At 38.3% G+C, this 21,209-nt stretch overlaps 1 protein-coding gene and 1 pseudogene across 1 annotated transcript in view; both read right to left on the reverse strand.

Moving 5' to 3' along the window:
• KIF11 (kinesin family member 11) overlaps window positions 1-21,209 on the reverse strand; it is a 57,490-nt gene that overhangs the window by 4,696 nt on the left and 31,585 nt on the right. The window contains exons 17-19 of the mRNA XM_036829726.1: window positions 16,970-17,076; window positions 3,830-4,109; window positions 1,183-1,405 (exon numbers count right to left, since the gene is read on the reverse strand). Of these exons, the coding sequence (XP_036685621.1) occupies window positions 1,183-1,405; window positions 3,830-4,109; window positions 16,970-17,076 (610 nt within the window). The remainder of the gene's footprint in view (window positions 1-1,182; window positions 1,406-3,829; window positions 4,110-16,969; window positions 17,077-21,209) is intronic.
• On the reverse strand, window positions 19,561-20,556 carry LOC118883112 (annotated as a pseudogene).

Consider the following 21,209-nt stretch of genomic DNA (forward strand, 5'->3'; position numbering starts at 1 on the left):
GGTATTTTTTTAAATGCTAGAACTTATACCTCCCAATAAGTCTTTGTCTTCCAAAAATAGAACCATTGCCACATATGAGAATCAGTCTTGCTATCTGTCAGGCATATGTTGCTTAAAATATTTCCTAACTTGACAACTGATCTTAAATAGACTCAACCATTTTCAAGATTCCACCTACACCAAAACATGAAATTTTCCATCTCTGAGCATGTATAGAAGATGTATTGTAGGCTCTAAAAGGATTCAGAGTGTTCTGAGGAATGGCAGCATGATCAGTTTGACGGGGATAATCATTTCACTACATTTGGTGGCAGCTACATATTAACCAGTTACCTTTCTTTATAATAACTCATGCTCTCATAATTTACACAGGCACTTGCTTTTTCACTTAATGTTTATATTCCTTATTTCATTGAAAAGTGGACAATAAATATCAAGAGTCTTGGGGAAAAAATAAATTGACATCCTTTAGTGCCATCCTCTTTTACAATTGCTAAAAAAAAAAAAAAAAAAAAAGCTTTAAAGTGTAATTTACACACCACAAAATTCACTCAGTAATTTTTACTAAACTTACAGGGTCTGCTAGCCCTACCACAATCTAATGAATAACTCAATTACGCATCCTGTGTGAAACAGTTTGTTACACCTTCTTTCATGAAGGCGTCCCTGAATCATTATAGCCTACACTGATCCTTGCCATCTCTGACCTCCCAAAACGGTAATTCCTAAATGCCAATCTAACAGTCATGACAAAATGAGAGGTACACATAAGAAAATGCGCAATGTGGTAAGCTCTGCATTAAACTAGATTTATTTAATTACATTCCTCCACTATTTTTGGTATTAAAATGTCCTTTTATAAACAGTGCTAGATAGATGGTTGGTTTTCTTTTTATTTGCTTTTAAAATGTACGCTCTTAATCAAAGCCAGTTCCCTGAATGTTTGTAAACTTTTACTGAATTATGATGCCCAAGTGTCTGGGAGTATATGTCATGTGCATCATTTAATGCTTGATCAAAGCTATTTTGGTGTTCTAATTTTTCCATATTTGAGTTGATCAGAGTGAGATGGTAAATTCCTATCAGACAATGGCAGGACCTGGTTTTTCTGAACATCTAGCACTGTATACAGTTGAATTCAACTTCAAAAAATTTAACAATTCCATTTCCCTTTTAAAGTACCTGTTGGGATATCCAGTTTCAGATCCTGTTGCAGAAAGCAATTAAGCTTAGTCAAACCAATTTTTACAGTTTTATTAAGTTCTTGACTTTGTGTCATTAATTCTTCTTCATCAATAGTTATCTGACCAAGAAGAATGTTATGCTGGTTCTCATTAGCTGCTTTATGCCCAATTAATTTTTCAGTAATCTCTGAACTTGAAGCCTCACAACCTTGTTGTACAACCTGTAAATGATGCAAATGAGACTTCATTATTAAAATCAAAGTTGTCGGTGCTTTATGCAATATTTAACTTCTCCTTACCTTGAAATTTTCCATAATAAAAGTTTTAGAAACTGCAAAAGTAGAAATAATAATAATAACCCCCTTATATTCACTCCCAGCCTCAACATTTATTACTACATGGGATATAGATCAAACAAGATTGGCCACTTACTCCTGCTCTCCACCAGGATTATTTTGAAGCAAATCCTATATTATTTCATCCATTTACTTCAGCATACTTCTCTAAGAGTTAAGAGCTTCTTAAGACCACTCTCACTTCTAAAAAATTTAACATTGGTTTCTTTATATCAAATGTCTAGTCAGTGTTCAAATTTCACCAATTGTCTGTTTTTCAGACTTGTTTTGTTTGAATCAGAATTCATCATTATATTTGGCTGATATGTCTTAACTGACTATATAATTTATCATCCAAACAGATATTCTCAGAGTAAAAAGGGCCATTAATAATAATAACCCCAGTGCAATAGATATAAACAAGGACTATCTCAGGAAAACCGGGTCTTAAGGCCCTCTAGTCTTAACTCTCTCTTGATATGTTATCCTTCCTCATACTTTTCTCCTTGAAAAAAATTTTCATTGAAGAAACCAGGTCTTTGTGCTCTACTGAATATCTCAATTTCTGGATTTTGTCGATTGCACCTCTAAGCTGTTATTTTCACATGTTCATCTGTCCTCTGTATTTTCTACAAATTAGTTAGATCTAAAGCCTTGATCTAAATCAGGTTTTAACTTTTGGGCAAGCATATTTCATAGGTGGTACTGAAAGCACATAATGCCTGGTCGTGTCTCTCACGTTAGGATTAATCAGTGTGGGGAACTCCCTGGTGGTCCAGTGGTTATAGGACTCCACGCTTTCACTACTGAGGCCCTGGGTTCAATCCCTGATCGGGGAACTAAAATCCCACAAGCCACGTGGCACAGCCAAAAAAAAAGATTAATCCATGTGTTAGAGTGTGGTCACCCTCTTAATTATAAAGATCTCCTTCAGCTTTTGATCAAATGGTGTAAGCAGTCATTAATGTCCACAGGGATTATTTCACTAAGGGTTGCAAAATTGTGATATCCTAATTCTGTCATTTCTTCTGCATTTTATTAGCTGGGATTCTTCTTTGAAACAGTTTTCTTCATCCATTACCCTGCTGAACCAAAATAGAGTTCTTTCAGGAAAGACAGATGGATGCTCAATTGTTTCCCTTTATTTACCACTTCTCAGAATCATTTCTTGCTTCCTTAGCGTGATCCAAAGGAGACTAATGAAATTTTTATGAATTCATCAATTTTAACATATTTGACGTATCTTAATCTATTGTAGCAATTACTCTTTTTGATGCTCAAATTGTACCACCTTTAAACAGGGGAGTGTCATCAAGTTGGCTCCTAAGTCTTTTTGACACAGCCCCACTAATCCTTAACAGCTTCCTTACGTTCTGGTATGACAAGATCTGTAGGCTCATCTGGTACACTTCCTGCACCAAACCTGAAATTACCTATTTCTCCACTAGTCATGGTTCCTTTTAGTGAAAATAGCTTATATAGCTTAAAATACTTAAGTTCTTTTACCTAATTCCTGAGAATATTAGTAAAATCCTTTTATTGCACAGAAGAAAAACCAAGCCACAAAGGGCTCATGCAAGTGTTAAGTTAAAGCAAACCCACAAATCTATCAGATATCTTCTGAGTAACCAGAACAATATCCTAAATAATTAAAGCAATAACAGGTTTGAATGTACCTGGAGAAAAGTAAAAAGCATACATAAGTGAAAAGTATTATATATCAAAAGACGGGGTGCTCTTAACTGAAGGAACTAACAAGTCAAAAACTACAGATAGATATAGGACAGATCAGATAAATGTTAAATAATTTGAAGATCTAGGAAACATATATGTGAAACAAGATCATATATAAGCATACCAACTGTTACACTTAAAATTTTAAGTCATTAATTATATTTTAAGGGCTTCCCTGGTGGCAGAGTAGTTAAGAATCCGCCTGCCAATGCGGGGGACACGGGTTTGAGCCCCGGGCCGGGAAGATCCCACATGTCATGGGAACTAAGCCCTTGCGCCACAACTACTGAGCCTGAGCTCTAGAGCCCGCGAGCCACAACTACTGAAGCCCGCGCTCCGCAACAAGAGATGCCACCACAATGCGAAGCCTGCGCAATGCAATGAAGAGTAGCCCCCGCTCGCTGCCACTAGAGAAAGCCCACGCGCAGCATCGAAGACCCAATGCAGCCAAAAAAAAAAAAAAAAAATTATACTTTAAAATATCATGTGTTTTGAAACCAATTCTTAGCCAAGAATATTTAATTTTCTGATTATCACTATTCTCCCCAAAGGAGGTTCCAGTTACAAAGTTATTACCTTCAATAAATTCTGAAGTTCCTCTTCCCTTTTATTTAAGCAAGATACCCACTGTTCAGAAAAACAAAGTGTGCTTGTGTTCAGAGCCTCACATCTCTGTTCATTCTCTTGAGATATTACTTCAAGGTTGCTACTGAGTTTATCACAGTGTTTCTCAGACTCTTCAACCAGTTTTGTACCTTCCTGGTTAAAATGTCTGAGTTCCGCTGACAAGTCATCAAAATCAGCACCAAATTTTTCACTGTGAGAAGTTGTTTTGCTGATTATATCTTTAGATTTCCTATAGGAAAAGAGAATAACACTGTTAACTTGAAAAACTAAGACTCAAAGGATACATAACTTGCCCAAGATCACACAGCTCAAAAATGGCACATTCAAACCTAAGCAGTCTAATTCCAGAGCACAAGCCCTTAATTGTCTTTTCACAGCAGACTGGCATCACATCTACAACTAAATGACCTTTGAAAATATCTCTTTTCTTATAAAACCTTTTCCAGATATGACACTTTACTTTGTACCTCTTAGAATATTAACTATATGGTTATTAAAATGAACTCTGCCAATGTGTTTTACTCCTCCTACTAGATTATGTTACTTAAGGACACCTCCTACAGCCTCTAGCCTCTAGTTTAGTCCCTAAACTGTCCACAATCAGTTACTTATTCTGTTCTTAAGCAGTTCTGCCTTGCCTATGATACAAAATAAATCATAAAAATTATAAATATTATAAAACAAAGTCAACTATAAAGCTATCTAACAATTAAAAGAAAATTATATTGGGGTGAGACAAACTATACATATAGCACACATAGTACAATGTAACATAACCCTGATATAAAACTAATATCAAAATATACATTTAAAATTCATTGATGGCTTCCTTCTCAGTAAAGTTCCCTATAATAGCATTCAAAGTCATCTCACAGGAGCAGAGTTAAACTTTGGGGAATGAAGGTTACCCTCTACTACCACTAGATGGTACACCATGTGAGCAAATCACATGAGGAAGCAAATGTGCTGAAAACCGAAGTTCAACTAAAAATTAAGTGAAAATAATTGAAAAAGGAAAAGAAAATTAAGTGGTAAGCTTGGAGGCTATCAACACAAATCTATCCCCTCAAGGAATCAAAACCCACTAGGAATAAAAAGTGGGGAAACACTTTCTAGATTCAGAATCTAGAAAGAAGAATTCAGAGTGGAAACATGACATAATGAATAGACCAACAACAGGATTGAAAAACAGATGATAGGAGTTAGGTAGTAGCATAGGTGATAGCCAGAATTCTAGAGCAGAATCATTCAGTAGAAATATAATGTGAGCCACATATGTAATTTAAAAATTTCTAGAAGTCATACTGAAAAAGAAAATAGATAATCAGAGTAACACTGTATTGGGTAAATATAGCATATGTAGAAGTAAAATACATGAAAACAATGCATAAGAGACAGGAAGGAGGAATTGGGAATATACTGTTAAGGTCCTTTCATTACACATGAAACAGCAAATTACTTGAAGGTGGATTAAAATTATTTTAAAATATATATTATTAATCCTAGAAAAAACAGTTTAAAAAAGTAATTCTAAAAGTATAAATGATAAGTCAATGGGAGAGATAAAATGAAAACATAAAAATGCTCAACTTAAATTAGGAAAGGAAAAAAGGAAACAAAGCACAAACGATGCAACAAACAGAAAACAAAATGGTAGACTTTAACCCAACTATATCAATACTTTAAATGAGAATGGTCTAAACACACCAAATAAAAGCCATACATCGTGAAATCTGATAAAAGATCAAGACCCAATTATATGTTGTCTACAAGAAATCCACTTTAAATATAAAGAATAACGCCAAGGGACTTCCCTGGTGGCACAGTGGTTAAGAATCCACCTGCCAATGCAGGAGACATGGGTTTGAGCCCTGGTCTGGGAAGATCCCACATGCCACAGAGCAACTAAGCCCATGCACCACAACTACTGAGCCTGTGCTCTAGATCCAACAAGCCAAAACTACTGAAGCCCTTGCACCTAGAGCCCCTACTCCGCAACAAGAGAAGCCACCGCAATGAGAAGCCCGCGCACCACAACTAGAGAAAGCCTGTGTGCAGCAACAAAGAAGCAACACAGCCAAAAAAAAAAAGAAAAGACTCATGCCAAAAGTAAAGGAATGGAGAAAGCTTTATTATGCAAATAACAATCAAGGGAAAACTGAAGTTTGTGTATTAATTTCAGACAAAGTAGACTTCAGAATAAGGAAAATTATCAAGGATAAAAAGGGACATTACATAATGATAAAAGGGTCAATTATCAGAGATGTATCAACCCTAATGTGTATACATCTAACAACAGAGCATCACTTATATGAGGCAAAAACTGACAGAACTGAGAAGAAAAATAGAGAAATCTACAATTACAGCTGGAGATCTCAACACCCCTCTATTAGTAATTGATAGAATAAGTAAACAGAAACTCAGTAAGGATACAGGTGACATGAACAGCACTACCAATTAACTTGACCTAACTGATGTGTTTAGAACACTTCATCCATCAAAAGCAGAATACAGATTTTTCACATATGCGTAGCATAGAAACGAAGCATGCCAGAATAAAACTACTAATGTTCTGAAAAATAAATTGTTATTGGAACCACAGCCCAAAAAAGTGGCCCAGGACCTGCCTACTTAAAAAAGAAGACTTAAATAGGATTCTGAACCTCCTAACATAATAGTCAAAATGTTCAAGATACAATTAAAAACCACTCTGGAAAATCACAACTTGAATGAATAAAGATAACAGGTACCAACACTGAGATACTTCAAATGTTGGAACAATTTGGCAAGGACTTTAAGTAGCCATCATAAAAATGTTTCAATGAGCAACTAAAACACATCTAAAGGGGAGGAACCAAGATGGCAGAGTAAAAGGACATGCTTTCACTCCCTCTTGTGAGAACACCAGAATCACAGCTAGCTGCTGGACAATCATCGACAGGAAGACACTGGAACTCACCAAAAAAGATACCCCACATCCAAAGACAAAGGAGAAGCCACAATGAGACGGTAGGAGGGGTGCAATCACAGTAAAATCAAATCCCATAACTGCTGGGTGGGTGACTCACAAACTGGAGAACACTTATACCACAGAAGTCCACCCACTGGAATGAAGGTTGTGAGCCCCACGTCAGGCTTCCCAACCTGGGGTTCCGGCAACGGGAGGAGGAATTCCTAGAGAATCAGACTTTGAAGGCTAGTGGGATTTGATTGCAGGACTTCGACAGGACTGGGGGAAACGGAGACTCCACTCTAGGAGGGCACACACAAAGTAGTGTGCACATCGGGACCCAGGGAAAGGAGCAGTGACTCCAGCGGAGATTGAACCAGACCCACCTGCTAGTGTTGGAGGGTCTCCTGCAGAGGCAGGGGGTGGCTGTGGCTCACAGTGGGGACAAGGACACTAACAGTAGAAATTCTGGGAAGCACTCCTTGGCGTGAGCCCTCCCAGAGTCTGTCATTAGCCCCACGAAAGAGCCCAGGTAGGCTCCAGTGTTGGGTTGCCTCAGGCCAAACGACCAACAGGGAGGGAACCCAGCCCCACCCATCAGCAATCAAGCGGATTAAAGTTTTACGGAGCTCTGCCCACCAGAGCAACAGTCAGCTCTACCCATCACCAGTCCCTCCCATCAGCAAACTTGCACAAGCCTCTTAGATAGCCTCATCAACCACAGGGCAGACAGCAGAAGCAAGAAGAACTACAATCCTGCAGCCTGTGGAACAAAAAACACATTCACAGAAACATAGACGAGATGAAAAGGCAGAGGGCTATGTACCAGATGAAGGAACAAGATAAAACTCCAGAAAAGCAACTAAATGAAGTGAAGATAAGCAACTTTCCAGAAAAAGAATTCAGAATAATGATAGTGAAGATGATCCAGGACCTCAGAAAAAGAATGGAGGCAAAGATGGAGAAGATGCAAGAAATGTTTAACAAAGACCTAGAAGAATTAAAGACCTAAAGAATTAAACAAACTGAGATGAACAATACAATAACTGAAATGAAAAATACACTAGAAGGAATCAATAGCAGAATAACTCAGGCAGAAGAACGGATAAGTGACCTGGAAGACAGAATGGTGGAATTCGCTGCTGAGGAACAGAATAAAGAAAAACTAATGAAAAGAAATGAAGACAGCCTAAGAGACCTCTGGGACAACATTAAATGCAACAACATTCGCATTATAGGGGTCCCAGAAGGAGAAGAGAGAGAGAATGGACCAGAGAAAATACTTGAAGAGATTATAGTCGAAAACTTCCCTAACATGGGAAAGGAAATAGCCACCCAAGTCCAGGAAGCGCAGAGAGTCCCATACAGGATAAACCCAAGGAGAAACACACCGAGGCACATAGTAATCAAATTGGCAAAAATTAAACACAAAGAAAAATTATTGAAAGCAGCAAGGGAAAAACGACAAATAACATACAAGGGAACTCCCATAAGGTTAACAGCTGATTTCTCAGCAGAAACTCTACAAGCCAGAAGGGAGTGGCATGATATAATTAAAGTGATGAAAGGGAAGAACCTACAACCAAGATTACTCTACCCGGCAAGGATCTCATTCAGATTTGATGGAGAAATCAAAAGCTTTACAGACAAGCAAAAGCTAAGAGAATTCAGCACCACCAAACCAGCTCTACAACAAGTGCTAAAGGAACTTCTCTAAGTGGGACACACAAGAGAAGAAAAGGACCTACAAAAACAAGCCAAAAACAATTAAGAAAATGGTCATAGGAACATACATATCTATAATTACCTTAAATGTGAATGGATTAAATGCTCCAACCAAAAGACACAGGCTTGCTGAATGGATACAAAAACAAGACCCACATATATGCTGTCTACAAGAGACCCACATCAGACCTCGACACATACAGACTGAAAGTGAGGGGATGGAAAAAGATATTCCATGCAAATAGAAATCAAAAGAAAGCTGGAGTAGCAATACTCATATCAGATAAAATAGACTTTAAAATAAAGAATGTTACAGGAGACAAGGAAGGACACTACATAATGATCAAGGGATCAATCCAAGAAGAAGATATAACAATTATAATTATAAATGCACCCAACATAGGAGCACCTCAATATATAAGGCAACTGCTAACAGCTCTAAAAGAGGAAATCGACAGTAACACAATTATAGTGGGGTACTTTAACACCTCACTTACACCAATGGATGGATCATCCAAAATGAAAATAAATAAGGAAACAGAAGCTTTAAATGACACAATAGACCAGATAGATTTAATTGATATTTATAGGACATTCCATCCAAAAACAGCAGATTACACTTCCTTCTCAAGTGCGCACGGAACATTCTCCAGGATAGATCCCACCTTGGGTCACAAATCAAGCCTCAGTAAATTTAAGAAAATTGAAATCATATCAAGCATCTTTTCTGACCACAACGTTATGAGATTAGAAATGAATTACAGGGGAAAAAACGTAAAAAACACAAACACATGGAGGCTAAATAAACAATGTTACTAAATAACCAAGAGATCACTGAAGAGGAAATCAAAATCAAAGAGGAAATCAAAAAATACCTAGAGACAAATGACAATGAAAACACGACGATCCAAAACCTATGGGATGCAGCAAAAGCGGTTCTAAGAGGGACGTTTATAGGTATACAAGCCTACCTCAAGAAACAAGAAAAATCTCAAATAAACAATCTAACCTTACACGTAAAGGAACTAGAGAAAGAAGAACAAACAAAACCCAAAGTTAGCAGAAGGAAAGAAATCATAAAGATCAGAGCAGAAATAAATGAAATAGAAACAAAGAAAACAATAGCAAAGATCAATAAAACTAAAAGCTGGTTCTTTGAGAGGATAAACCAAATTGATAAACCATTAGCCAGAGTCATCAAGAAAAAGAAGGAGAGGACTCAAATCAATAAAATTAGAAATGTAAGAAGAAGTTACAACAGACACTGCAGAAATACAAAGCATCCTAAGAGACTACTACAAGCAACTCTATGCCAATAAAATGGACTACCTGGAAGAAATGGACAAATTCTTAGAAAGGTATAGCCTTCCAAGACTGAATCAGGAAGAAATAGAAAATATGAACAGACAAATCACAAGTAATGAAATTGAAACTGATTTAAAATCTTCCAACAAACAAAAGTCCAGGACCAGATGGCTTCACAGGTGAATTCTATCAAACATTTAGAGAAGAGATAACACCCATCCTTCTCAAACTCTTCCAAAAAATTGCAGGGGAAGGAACACTCCCAAACTCATTCTATGAGGCCACCATCACCCTGATACCAAAACCACACAAAGATACTACAAAAAAAGAAAATTACAGACCAATATCACTGATGAATATAGATGCAAAAATCCTCAACAAAATCCTAGCAAACAGAATCCAACAACACATTAAAAGGATCATACACCACAATCAAGTGGGATTTATCCCAGGGATGCAAGGATTCTCCAATATACGCAAATCAATCAATGTGATACACCATATTAACAAATTGAAGAATAAAAACCATATGATCATCTCGATAGATGCAGAAAAAGCTTTTGACAAAATTCAACACCATTTATGATAAAAACTCTCCAGAAAGTGGGCATGGAGGGAATCTACCTCAACATAATAAAGGCCATATACAACAAAACCACAGCAAACATCATTCTCAATGGTGAAAAACTGAAAGCATTTCCTCTAAGATCAGGAACAAGGCAAGGATGTCCACTCTCACTCAACATAGTTTTGGAAGCCCTAGCCACGGCAATCAGAGAAGAAAAAGAAATAAAAGGAATACAAATTGGAAAAGAAGAAGTAACATTGTCACTGTTTGCAGATGACATGATACTATACATAGAGAATCCTAAAGATGCCACCAGAAAACTACTACAGCTAATCAATGAATCTGGTAAAGTTCCAGGATACAAAATTAATGCACAGAAATCTCTTGCATTCCTACACACTAATGATGAAAAATCTGAAAGAGAAATTAAGGAAACACTCCCATTTACCACTGCAACAAAAAGAATAAAATACCTAGGAATAAACCTACCTAAGGAGACAAAAAACCTGTATGTAGAAAACTGTAAGACACTGATGAAAGAAATTAAAGATGATACCAACAGATGGAGAGATATGCCATGTTCTTGGAATGGAAGAATCAACATTGTGAAAATGACTCTACTACCCAAAGCAATCTACAGATTCAATGCAATCCCTATCAAACTACCACTGGCATTTTTCACAGAACTAGAACAAAAAATTTCACAATTTGTATGGAAACACAAAAGACCCCGAATACCCAAAGCAATCTTCAGAAAGAAAAACGGAGCTGGAGGACTCAGGCTCCCTGACTTCTGACTATACTACAAAGCTACATTAATGAAGACAGTGTGGTACTGGCACAAAAACAGAAATATAGACCAATGGAACAGGATAGAAATCCCAGAGATAAACCCACGCACAAATGGTCACCTTATGTTTGATAAAGTAGGCAAGAATACACAATGGAGAAAAGACAGCCACTTCAATAAGTGGTGCTGGGAAAACTAGACAGCTACATGTAAAAGAATGAAATTAGAACACTTCCTAACACCATACACAAAAATAAACTCAAAATGGATTAAAGACCTAAATGTAAGACTGGACACCATAAAACTCTTAGAGGAAAACATAGGAAGAACACTCTTTGACATAAATCACAGCAAGATCTTTTTTGATCCACCTCCTAGAGTAATGGAAATAAAAACAAAAATAAACAAATGGGACCTAATGAAACTTCAAAGCTTTTGCACAGCAAAGGAAACCATCAACAAGATCAAAAGACAACCCTCAGAATGGCAGAAAATATTTGCAAACGAATCAACGGACAAAGGATTAATCTCCAAAATATATAAACAGCTCATGCAGCTCAATATTAAAGAAACAATCAACCCAATCCAAAAATGGGCAGAAGACCTAAATAGACATTGCTCCAAAGAAGACATACAGATGGCCAAGAAGCACATGAAAAGCTGCTGAACATCACTAATTATTAGAGAAATGCAAATCAAAACTACAATGAGGTATCACCTCACCCCAGTTAGAATGGGCATCATCAGAAAATCTATAAACAAGAAATGCTGGAGAGGGTGTGGAGAAAAGGGAACCCTCTTGCACTGTTGGTGGGAATGTAAATTGATACAGCCACTATGGAGAACAGTATGGAGGTTCCTTAAAAAACTAAAAATAGGGCTTCCCTGGTGGCGCAGTGGTTGGGAGTCTGCCTGCCAGTGCGGGGGAGACGGGCTCGAGCCCTGGTCTGGGAGGATCCCACGTGCCGCGGAGCGACTGGGCCCGTGAGGCACGGCTGCTGAGCCTGTGCGTCTGGAGCCTGTGCTCCGCAGCAGGAGAGGCCGCGATGGTGGGAGGCCCGCGCACCGCGATGGGGAGTGGCCCCCGCTTGCCGGAACTGGAGAGAGCCCTCGCACAGAAACGAAGACCCAACACAGCCAGAAATGAATAAATAAATAAATAAATTTATAAAAAAAAAAAAAAAAAAAAACTAAAAATAGAATTACCGTATGATCCAGCAATCCCACTACTGGGCATATACCCAGAGAGAACCATAATTCAAAAAGACGCATGCACCCCAATGTTCACTGCAGCACTATTTACAATAGCCAGTTCATGGAAGTAACCTAAATGCCCATCGACAGACGAATGGATAAAGAAGTTGTGGTACATATATACAATGGAATATTACTCAGCCATAGAAAGGAACAAAATTGGGTCATTTGTTGAGATGTGAGTGGATCTAGAGACTGTCATACAGAGTGTAGTAAGTCAGAAAGAGAAAAACAAATATCGTATATTAACGCATGTATGTGGAACCTAGAAAAATGGTACAGATGAACCGGTTTGCAGGGCAGAAGTTGAGACACAGTTGTAGAGAACAAATGTATGGACACCAAGGGGGGAAAGCCGTGGGGGGTTGGGGATGGTGGTGTGATGAATTGGGCGATTGGGATTGACATGTATACACTGATGTGTATAAAATTGATGACTAATAAGAACCTGCTGTATGAAAAAATAAATAAAATAAAAATTAAAAAAAAAAAAAACCCCACATCTAAAGGAAATTCCCTGGCGGTCCAGTGGTTAAGACTCCATGCTCTCACTGCCAAGGGCCTGTGTTCAATCCGTGGTCGGGGAACTAAGATCCCACAGGCTGCGAGGTGCAGCCAAAAAAAAAAGAAAACACATTTAGAAAAAAAAAAAGAGAGAATCTTAACAAAGAAATAGAAGAGAATTTAAAAAAAAGAAGCAAATGAAAATTATAAAACTGAAAAACATGGTAACTGAAATAAAACACCTCACTGAATGGGTTCAACCTAGGTTAGAGATGACAAAGGAAGGGTCAGTGGACATAAAGACAAAGACAGATTACAGGATTTATTCAATCAATCAACGAAGAGAAAATAGACTAGTATCTATAGCCTCAGAGACCTATGGGACCATAATAAAAGATCTAACATTTGTGTCATCATAGTTCTAGAAGCAGAGGAGAAAAATATAAGGCTGAAAAAATGTTCAAAGAAATAATGAACGGAATTCCCTGGTGGTCCAGTGGTTAGGACTCAGTGCTTTCACCGCTGTGGCCTGGGTTAAATCCCTGGTTAGGGAACTAAGATCCCACAAGCCAAGCAGTGCCACCAAAAAACAAACAAACAGACAAACAATTCTTGGTTTAAAAAAAAAAAAAGAAAAGAAAGAATGGATGAAAATTTCCAAGTTTGGTGAAAGGCATAAGTCTACAGATTCAAGAAGCTGAGCAAACCCAAATTGGATTAACTCAAAGAAATACATAAGAAGACACAATATAATCAAACTTCTAAAAACTAAGGACAAAGAAAAAATCTTGAAGGCAGCTACAGAGAAATTGCCTATAGGCGAACAATCATTTGAATACATGGATTCAAATGATGGGATTTCTCATCTCATGGAGACCAAAAGGAAATGAAACAACATATTCCAGGTGCGGAAAGAAAAGACCTGTCAACCCGGAATTCTATAGCCAGTGAATATATTTTTCAGGAATGAAAGGAAAATCAAGATATTCTCAGACAAAGGAAAATAGCATTTGTGGCCAGCAGACCTGTTTGGAACTTCAGGAAGGAACAATTTAATGGCCAAAAATAGGGGTAAATATCAGAATACCCTGATCCTCATGAGTTTAGAATATCTATAGGCAAAAAACTGAATCTTGAGAAACCCCATACCTTAAACAAAAAATTAAAAATAGATCATGGATTTAAATCTTACATAAAACTATAAAACTTCTAAAAGAAAACATAAAGCTGATTGGAATATATGATAAGGATGTGAGACTGGCAAGCAATGAGGCTATAAAGCAACACTAAACACTAGTGCAGGAATCAGCTTTTCTTAAAAACTTTTTCTTAGAAATCCAGATAGCAAATATTTTAGGTTTACAGGTATATAGTCTTTGATGTAACCTTTGCAGTGCAAAGGCAGTCAAAGATAGCTAAAGGCAACACATAAACAAATAGGCAGATTGAGTAAACCAACATGACTGTGTCCAATAAAATTACTTGAAGTAGCAGGCATCCGGCCCAGCAGCCATAGTTTGCCAAACCCTACTCTAATTAGTAAGTATATATTTCATCATGGATATGGGTTAGAAATTGTGAAATTACTTAATGTGTATTCTAAAATTGAGCAAATAGGTAGATATATTGTGGATGAGAGCCAGGTTTCTGTCTGAAAAGGGAGTACAAATACAGAATAGAAAGATATTTAAGTGCACATATATATACACATTCACACATGTATTTCTAGCTATGTCCACCTGGGGAGCCTTAGAAGAAATGACACCCCAGTAGCAATAAGAACACCTAGTGGGCTTCCCTGGTGGCGCAGTGGTTGAGAATCTGCCTGCCAATGCAGGGGACACGGGTTCGAGCCCTGGTCTGGGAAGATCCCACATGCCACGGAGCAGCTGGGCCCGTGAGCCACAATTACTGAGCCTGCGCGTCTGGAGCCTGTGCTCCACAACAAGAGAGGCTGTGATAGTGAGAGGCCCACGCACCGTGATGAAGAGTGGCCCCCACTTGCCACAACTAGAGAAAGCCCTCGCACAAAAACGAAGACCCAACACAGCCATAAATAAATAAAATAAATAAATAAAGCATGACACAAATTAAAAAAAAAGAACATCTAGTGCCCAGATCTTGGTTTATATTAATATGATTTCAGAGCTAGGGCTGAGAAAGTACAAGATACCTGGAATGTCTTGCTATATCAGAAAGTAAGAAAATGATCAAAAAGGACAGATCATATCAAAAGGACACAGGAGACAAGTTGAAGACGCTCTTACTAGTCAAAACTGGGATAATTTGAACATCAGAATAAATAATAGTGGACTATACCCAGAGGATAAAAGAATCCATGAGTACATGCTAACATAAATAAATGAATAAGAATAAATGGCAGGGGACTTCCCTGGTGGTGCAGTTGTTGAGAATCCGCCTGCCAATGCAGGGGACACAGGTTCGAGCCCTGGTCTGGGAAGATCCCACATGCCGTGGAGCAACTAAGCCCATGCACCACAGCTACTGAGCCTGTGCTCTAGAGCCCATGAGCTGTAGCTACTGAGCCCATGTGCCACAACTACTGAAGCGAGCACACCTGGAGCCTGTGCTCCGCAACAAGAGAAGCCACCACGATGAGAAGCCCACGCACTGCAAGGAAGAGTAGCCCCCACTTGCTGCAACTAGAGAAAGCCTGCATGCAGCAACAAAGACCCAACGCTGTCAAAAATAAATAAATTTATTTTTTAAAAAAAGAATAAATGGCAGGACAAAGGGAAAATTCTTCCTCTCAGTAGAATGCCAACTAACAAATGTTGAAGGAATGATGGGATTAGAAAAAAAGATCATTTGACAACCACTATCATAATCGTTTCAGAAATACATATCAATAGATTCTAAGAGGAACGGGATACTTATATAGTTTCAAAGTATCTCCCCTTATGTTCTTTATCAATTGCAAAGGAAATCTAGAGGACAACATTACAACCAAATTATCAAAGTTAAACCTCTTGGGCTTCCCTGGTGGCACAGTGGTTGAGAATCTGCCTGCCAATGCAGGGGACACGGTTTCGAGCCCTGGTCCGGGAAGATCCCACATGCTGCGGAGCAACTGGGCCCGTGAGCCACAACTACTGAGCCTGCGCGTCTGGAGCCTGTGCTCCGCAACGGGAGAGGCCGCGATAGTGAGAGGCCCGCGCACCACGATGAAGAGTGGCCCCCGCTTGCCACAACTAGAGAAAGCCCTCGCACAGAAACGAAGACCCAACACAGCCATAAATAAATAAAATTAAAAAAAAAAAAAAGTTAAACCTCTTGATATCTGAGATGCACTAAGAACATACCATCTTTGTGGTTTTCTTGACAACTGCAACTAATCATGAAAGCCAACCCCAACTGAGGGACATTGTACTAAATAAATATTCTATGCTCTTCGAAAAAGAAAAGGCTATAAAAGACAAAAACTAAGGAACTGCTCCAGATTAAAGGAGACTCAAGAGACATGACAATTAAATGCAATGTGTGATCCTGAAGTAAATCCTGGACCAGGAGGAAAATCTTTTTCTTTTCTTATAAAGAACATTAGTGAGAGAATTGGCAAAATTTGAATTAGGTCTGTATATCAGATAATAGTAGTTCTCAATATTAATTTTCTAATTTAAAATAACTGTTGTAACAGATAACTAATAAGGACCTACTATATAGTACAGGGAACTCTACTCAATATTCTGTAATAACCTGTATGGGAAAAGAATCTAAAAAAGAATAGATACATGCATATGTATAAGTGATTCACTTTGCTGTACACCTGAAGCTAACACAACATTGTAAATCAACTATACTCCAAAAAAGTTAAAAAATAAAAACATTTTTTTAAAATAAAATAATTATTATATAAGACAGTAGCTTATGTTTTTAGGATACACACTGAAGTATTTGGGGGGAAAGTGGAGATTATAAAGGCTGTAACTTATTCAGAAAAGATATATTAAAAAGAATTTTAAAACATCTTACTGCTCTGTATTTTCTTGAACACTGCTAAGTGGTTTCCACATGTTTTCACACTTTTCCTCCAAAGCACAGAATCTCTCCTTCCAAAGATTGATTAACTGGCAAAGTTCCTGTAAGAAAGGTGTGGGGAAGGAAAAGACTGAAATTATAACAGTTAAACTTTTTTCTATACTGATATAAAGTATTTTCCCATAGGTGAGAATTATAAAAATTCCTGACAAGGGATCTTTAACTCCATCTCTCTCACATACAGGAGATTTGTGGAAGTGATATTACAAGGATAATAATATTACAGGCATTTTTTAAAAAAGTAAATAATTAGCAAACTTTCTTATTTTAACTATAAGTAACAAGTTACTTTCCGTGTACCTCAAAACTAACCAAATACACCAAAATGTCACATTGTGTTTGAGAACCACTTTGACAGATATACATAGTTGCTTCTTAACTGATAACACTACTAGAAGACAAAGTAATGCTGAAAATCTAATGGGTCAAGAAGTGCAAAAATATTATCAGTTAATAGAGCTGAAACATTTTACAGAACTTAGTTGGATCATATTAATAAAATGTAAATAGAGGGAATTCCCTGACAGTTCAGTGCTTGGGACTCTGTGCTTTCACTGCCAAGGGTGCGGGTTCAATCCCTGGTTGGGGAACTAAGATCCCGCAAGCCTCAAGGTGTGGCCAAATAAATAGAGCTTAACCTTTTCTCATACTTGGGATCTTTAAACACATTTCTGAACAACACATAAGCTGACAATACACATCTAACACTTTGATTATGAATAGAGTGTCAGTATTTTTACTTATCTCAAAGTAGAGGGAAATGCAGGTATTTTCAGATTTATCTACATGTAGCCAGGTGTTCAGAGTTTACATCATTGGTTTGTCAGCACTAACCTCAAGTTCTAGAATATCTCAGAAATAGCTCAGTTAGTAAACTTGCTTCCTTTAAGCCAGGGAAGTCAAACCACTCATGCTAAAATACTTTTCATGGCATAGGTGGGTTTTTTTTTTTAATTTTTTTTTAAATATTAGGATGTTTTTAAGAGCACTTTTTTTTTTTTTTGGCTGTGTCGGGTCTTAGTTGCAGCATGTAGAATCTTCGTTGAGGTATGCGGGATCTTTCATTGCGGTGTGTGGACTCTTCCTTGCAGCGTGCAGGCTTCTCTCTAGTTGTGGTTCCAGAGCATGTGGGCTCTGTAGTTTGCGGTACGCAGGCTCTCTAGTTAAGTTGCATTAGCTCAGTAGTTGCGGTGCACGGGCTTAGTTGCCCCGCGGCATGCAGGATCCCAGGTCCCTGACCAGGGATTGAACCCGCGTCCCCCGCATTGTAAGGTGGATTCTTTACCACTGGACCACCAGGGAAGTCCCGTTTTGTTTGTTGTTAAACAGTTGCTTGCCAATTTTAAACATTTCAAAACAGCTAATTAATAAAAAGCTGATCTACATACCTAAAAAGATCTAGGCAGGTTTAAGGTAAACTTGTTGCAATTTCAAACAGCAAGAATATGTTCTAGAAACATATAGAAGAGCCCCTCATAAATGGATGCCTTTCAGGCAGTATAATCACCACCACGGCTATAAGGGGAGCTAACTATTGTTAGATGAACTTGAGGCCTCAGTTCCCTCATTAGAAAACTAGGCTAGTAATAGAACCTGTATCTATATTGGTGTGAGGAATAAACACACAGTGAGTTGCTCAATAAATGTTAACTATCATTTGTACTAATTTCCAATATTAACCTTTTGTCTGAAAAGTTACATGCTTATCAATTAGGGAAACAAATAATCTTATTTTAAAGTTGCTTTCTTTTTTTTTTTCATTCCATTCAAGAGGGTTTTGTTTTGTTGTTTTTTCGGCCGTGCTGTGCAGCTTGCGGGATCTTAGTTTCCCCACCAGGGACTGAACCAGGCCACGGCAGTGAAAGCACCGAGTCCTAACCACTGGAATGCCAGGGAATTCCCTCAAGAGGGTATTAAATCATTTATTGATTACGCATGATAATGGATGATACACAAGCTTCATTCCCATCTAGAACTTTATCTGGTACCATAATTCAATTTAGATATATTGCATAGGATGTGCCAACAATCATATTAATAACCAAAAACCTCCATGACTTTGCTTAGGTGACCCTTTTAAAACTGTGAACTCCAGGTCACAACACAGTAACTGTCAGTTCAACTACACCAAGGTTTCTGAAGACAATGTCTTCTCCACCCAAGCAGGTTGTAAATAAATTTGGAACCTGGCATCACCATGAAGAAATTCTAACTTCACATAGCACATTTTAAAAAAGACATGTTTATTCAGTGTCATGATCAGACTATTACATTTCGCAACCAACAGCATGGGTGCAAAAAAAAAATCTACATTAAAACCCTCTGTTGGAATGCTTTACACTTTCCACAGAACAGAAACTAAAACAGCCTGTTATACAATTAGTCTCAAATGCAGTCCTTGAGTTTTTTTTGCCCATATAGGAGTATTGTCTAAAACATGTCTTCTTTATAGCAGCTAGGACCTGCCACCACTGTGTTCGGCTGAGTTCACAAATCTGTTGACCCTGTAGCTTCCCTGTCACTTCCCTGGCTCTCCTCTCCTGCTAAGCTTTGTTTCCTGGCAGTAATCAAAACCTCCTGCCACTGCCATAGCTCCTGCTGCTGCTGGAACCACCATAGCCACCTTGGTTTCATGGTTTGGCAAAGTACTGACCACCACCACCACAGGGGCCAGCACTTCTGCCTCCAAAGTTTCCTCCTTTTATGGGTTCAAAATTTGAAGATTGATTGTTGTAACTGCCAAAATCATTGTAGCCTCCGCCACCTCCAAAAGTGCTTCCATCATTACCAAATCCATTATAGCCATCCCCACTGCCACCATAGCCACCACCACCCTGGCTGTCACCAAAGCCAGCTCGACCACTGAAGCTTCCTCCATGACCAAAGCTGTCATTCCCACCAAAACCACCTCCACGACCACCACCAAAGTTTCCAGAACCAGTTTGACCTCTTTGGCTGGATGAAGCACTAGCCATCTCTTGCTGAGATGGGCTTTCCTTACTTCACAGTTGTGGCCATTCACAGTGTGGTATTTCTGAATGACAATCCTGTCTGCGGAGTCATGGTCATCAAAGGTTACAAAATCAAAGCCTCCCTTTTTGCCACTGCCTTGGTCAGTCATGATTTCAATCACTTCCATACTGTTCAAAATAATCTCTTAGGTGATATTCTTCAGTGTCTTCTTTAATGCCACCAACAAAACTCTTTTTCACAGTTAAGTGGGCACCAGGTCTTTGAGAATCTTCTCTTGAGACGGCCCTCTTTGGTTCCCCAACTCTCCCATCCACCTTGTGTGGCCTTGCATTCATGGCCCCATCCACCTCCTCCACAGTGGCATACGTCACAACCCCGAAGCCTCTGGAGCTCTTGGTGTTTGGATCCCTCATTACCACACAGTCTGTGAGTGCTCCCCATTGCTCACAATGGCTCCTCAGACTCTCATCAGTTGTTTCAAAGCTCAAACCTCCAATGAAGAGCTTCCGCAGCTGTTCGGGCTCTTTGGGAGACTCTGACTTAGACATGAGGGCCCTGGAGGGGGGGAGACTTTAACAATGCTCGCTCGGTGGCGTCCATGGGCAGAAAGCTAAAGTTGCTTTAATTCTTATCTAAAAACCTTAGATGTGTTTCCCTTCTCATTTCAGGTGACGTGGATATGAATTCCCTTTCCCTCACTTCCCAAAACAAAGAATTCTTTACTGGTCACTAAACCATGTCAACAGTTTCACTGACCAAAGAGTTCTGTCATGTAGTAATAGCCTCATTTAACAGAACTTCAGAATTCATTACTAAGGGCTTAAGAATACCAGAAATTATTTTCCATATATCTGATATTTATAGATTATGACTTGCCTGGCTTGAAGGTTTGGTTTTGATTTAAAGTGTCATATACTGAGGAATAGTTTACATGGAGCAAGTCATAAATTACATTTATCAATAAAAATTAAGAATTGTATCAATTTACTACATGTAAATGCCTGATACTGATGAGACAAAAATAGTAAAAGAAAGCAGGGAATAGTTTGTGAAAGAGAATAACTATCCATGTTACATTAAAAACAAAAACAACAACAACAAAAATCATCAAGTTAAGATGTAGATACATGTTCATTTTAAATGCTACGACCATTTTCTTCTAATTGTACTCCTGATGGTATATTTCTGCAGTTCATCTTTC

Source organism: Balaenoptera musculus, chromosome 16, assembly GCF_009873245.2.
Source record: "Balaenoptera musculus isolate JJ_BM4_2016_0621 chromosome 16, mBalMus1.pri.v3, whole genome shotgun sequence".
Classification (NCBI taxonomy): Eukaryota; Metazoa; Chordata; class Mammalia; order Artiodactyla; family Balaenopteridae; genus Balaenoptera; species Balaenoptera musculus.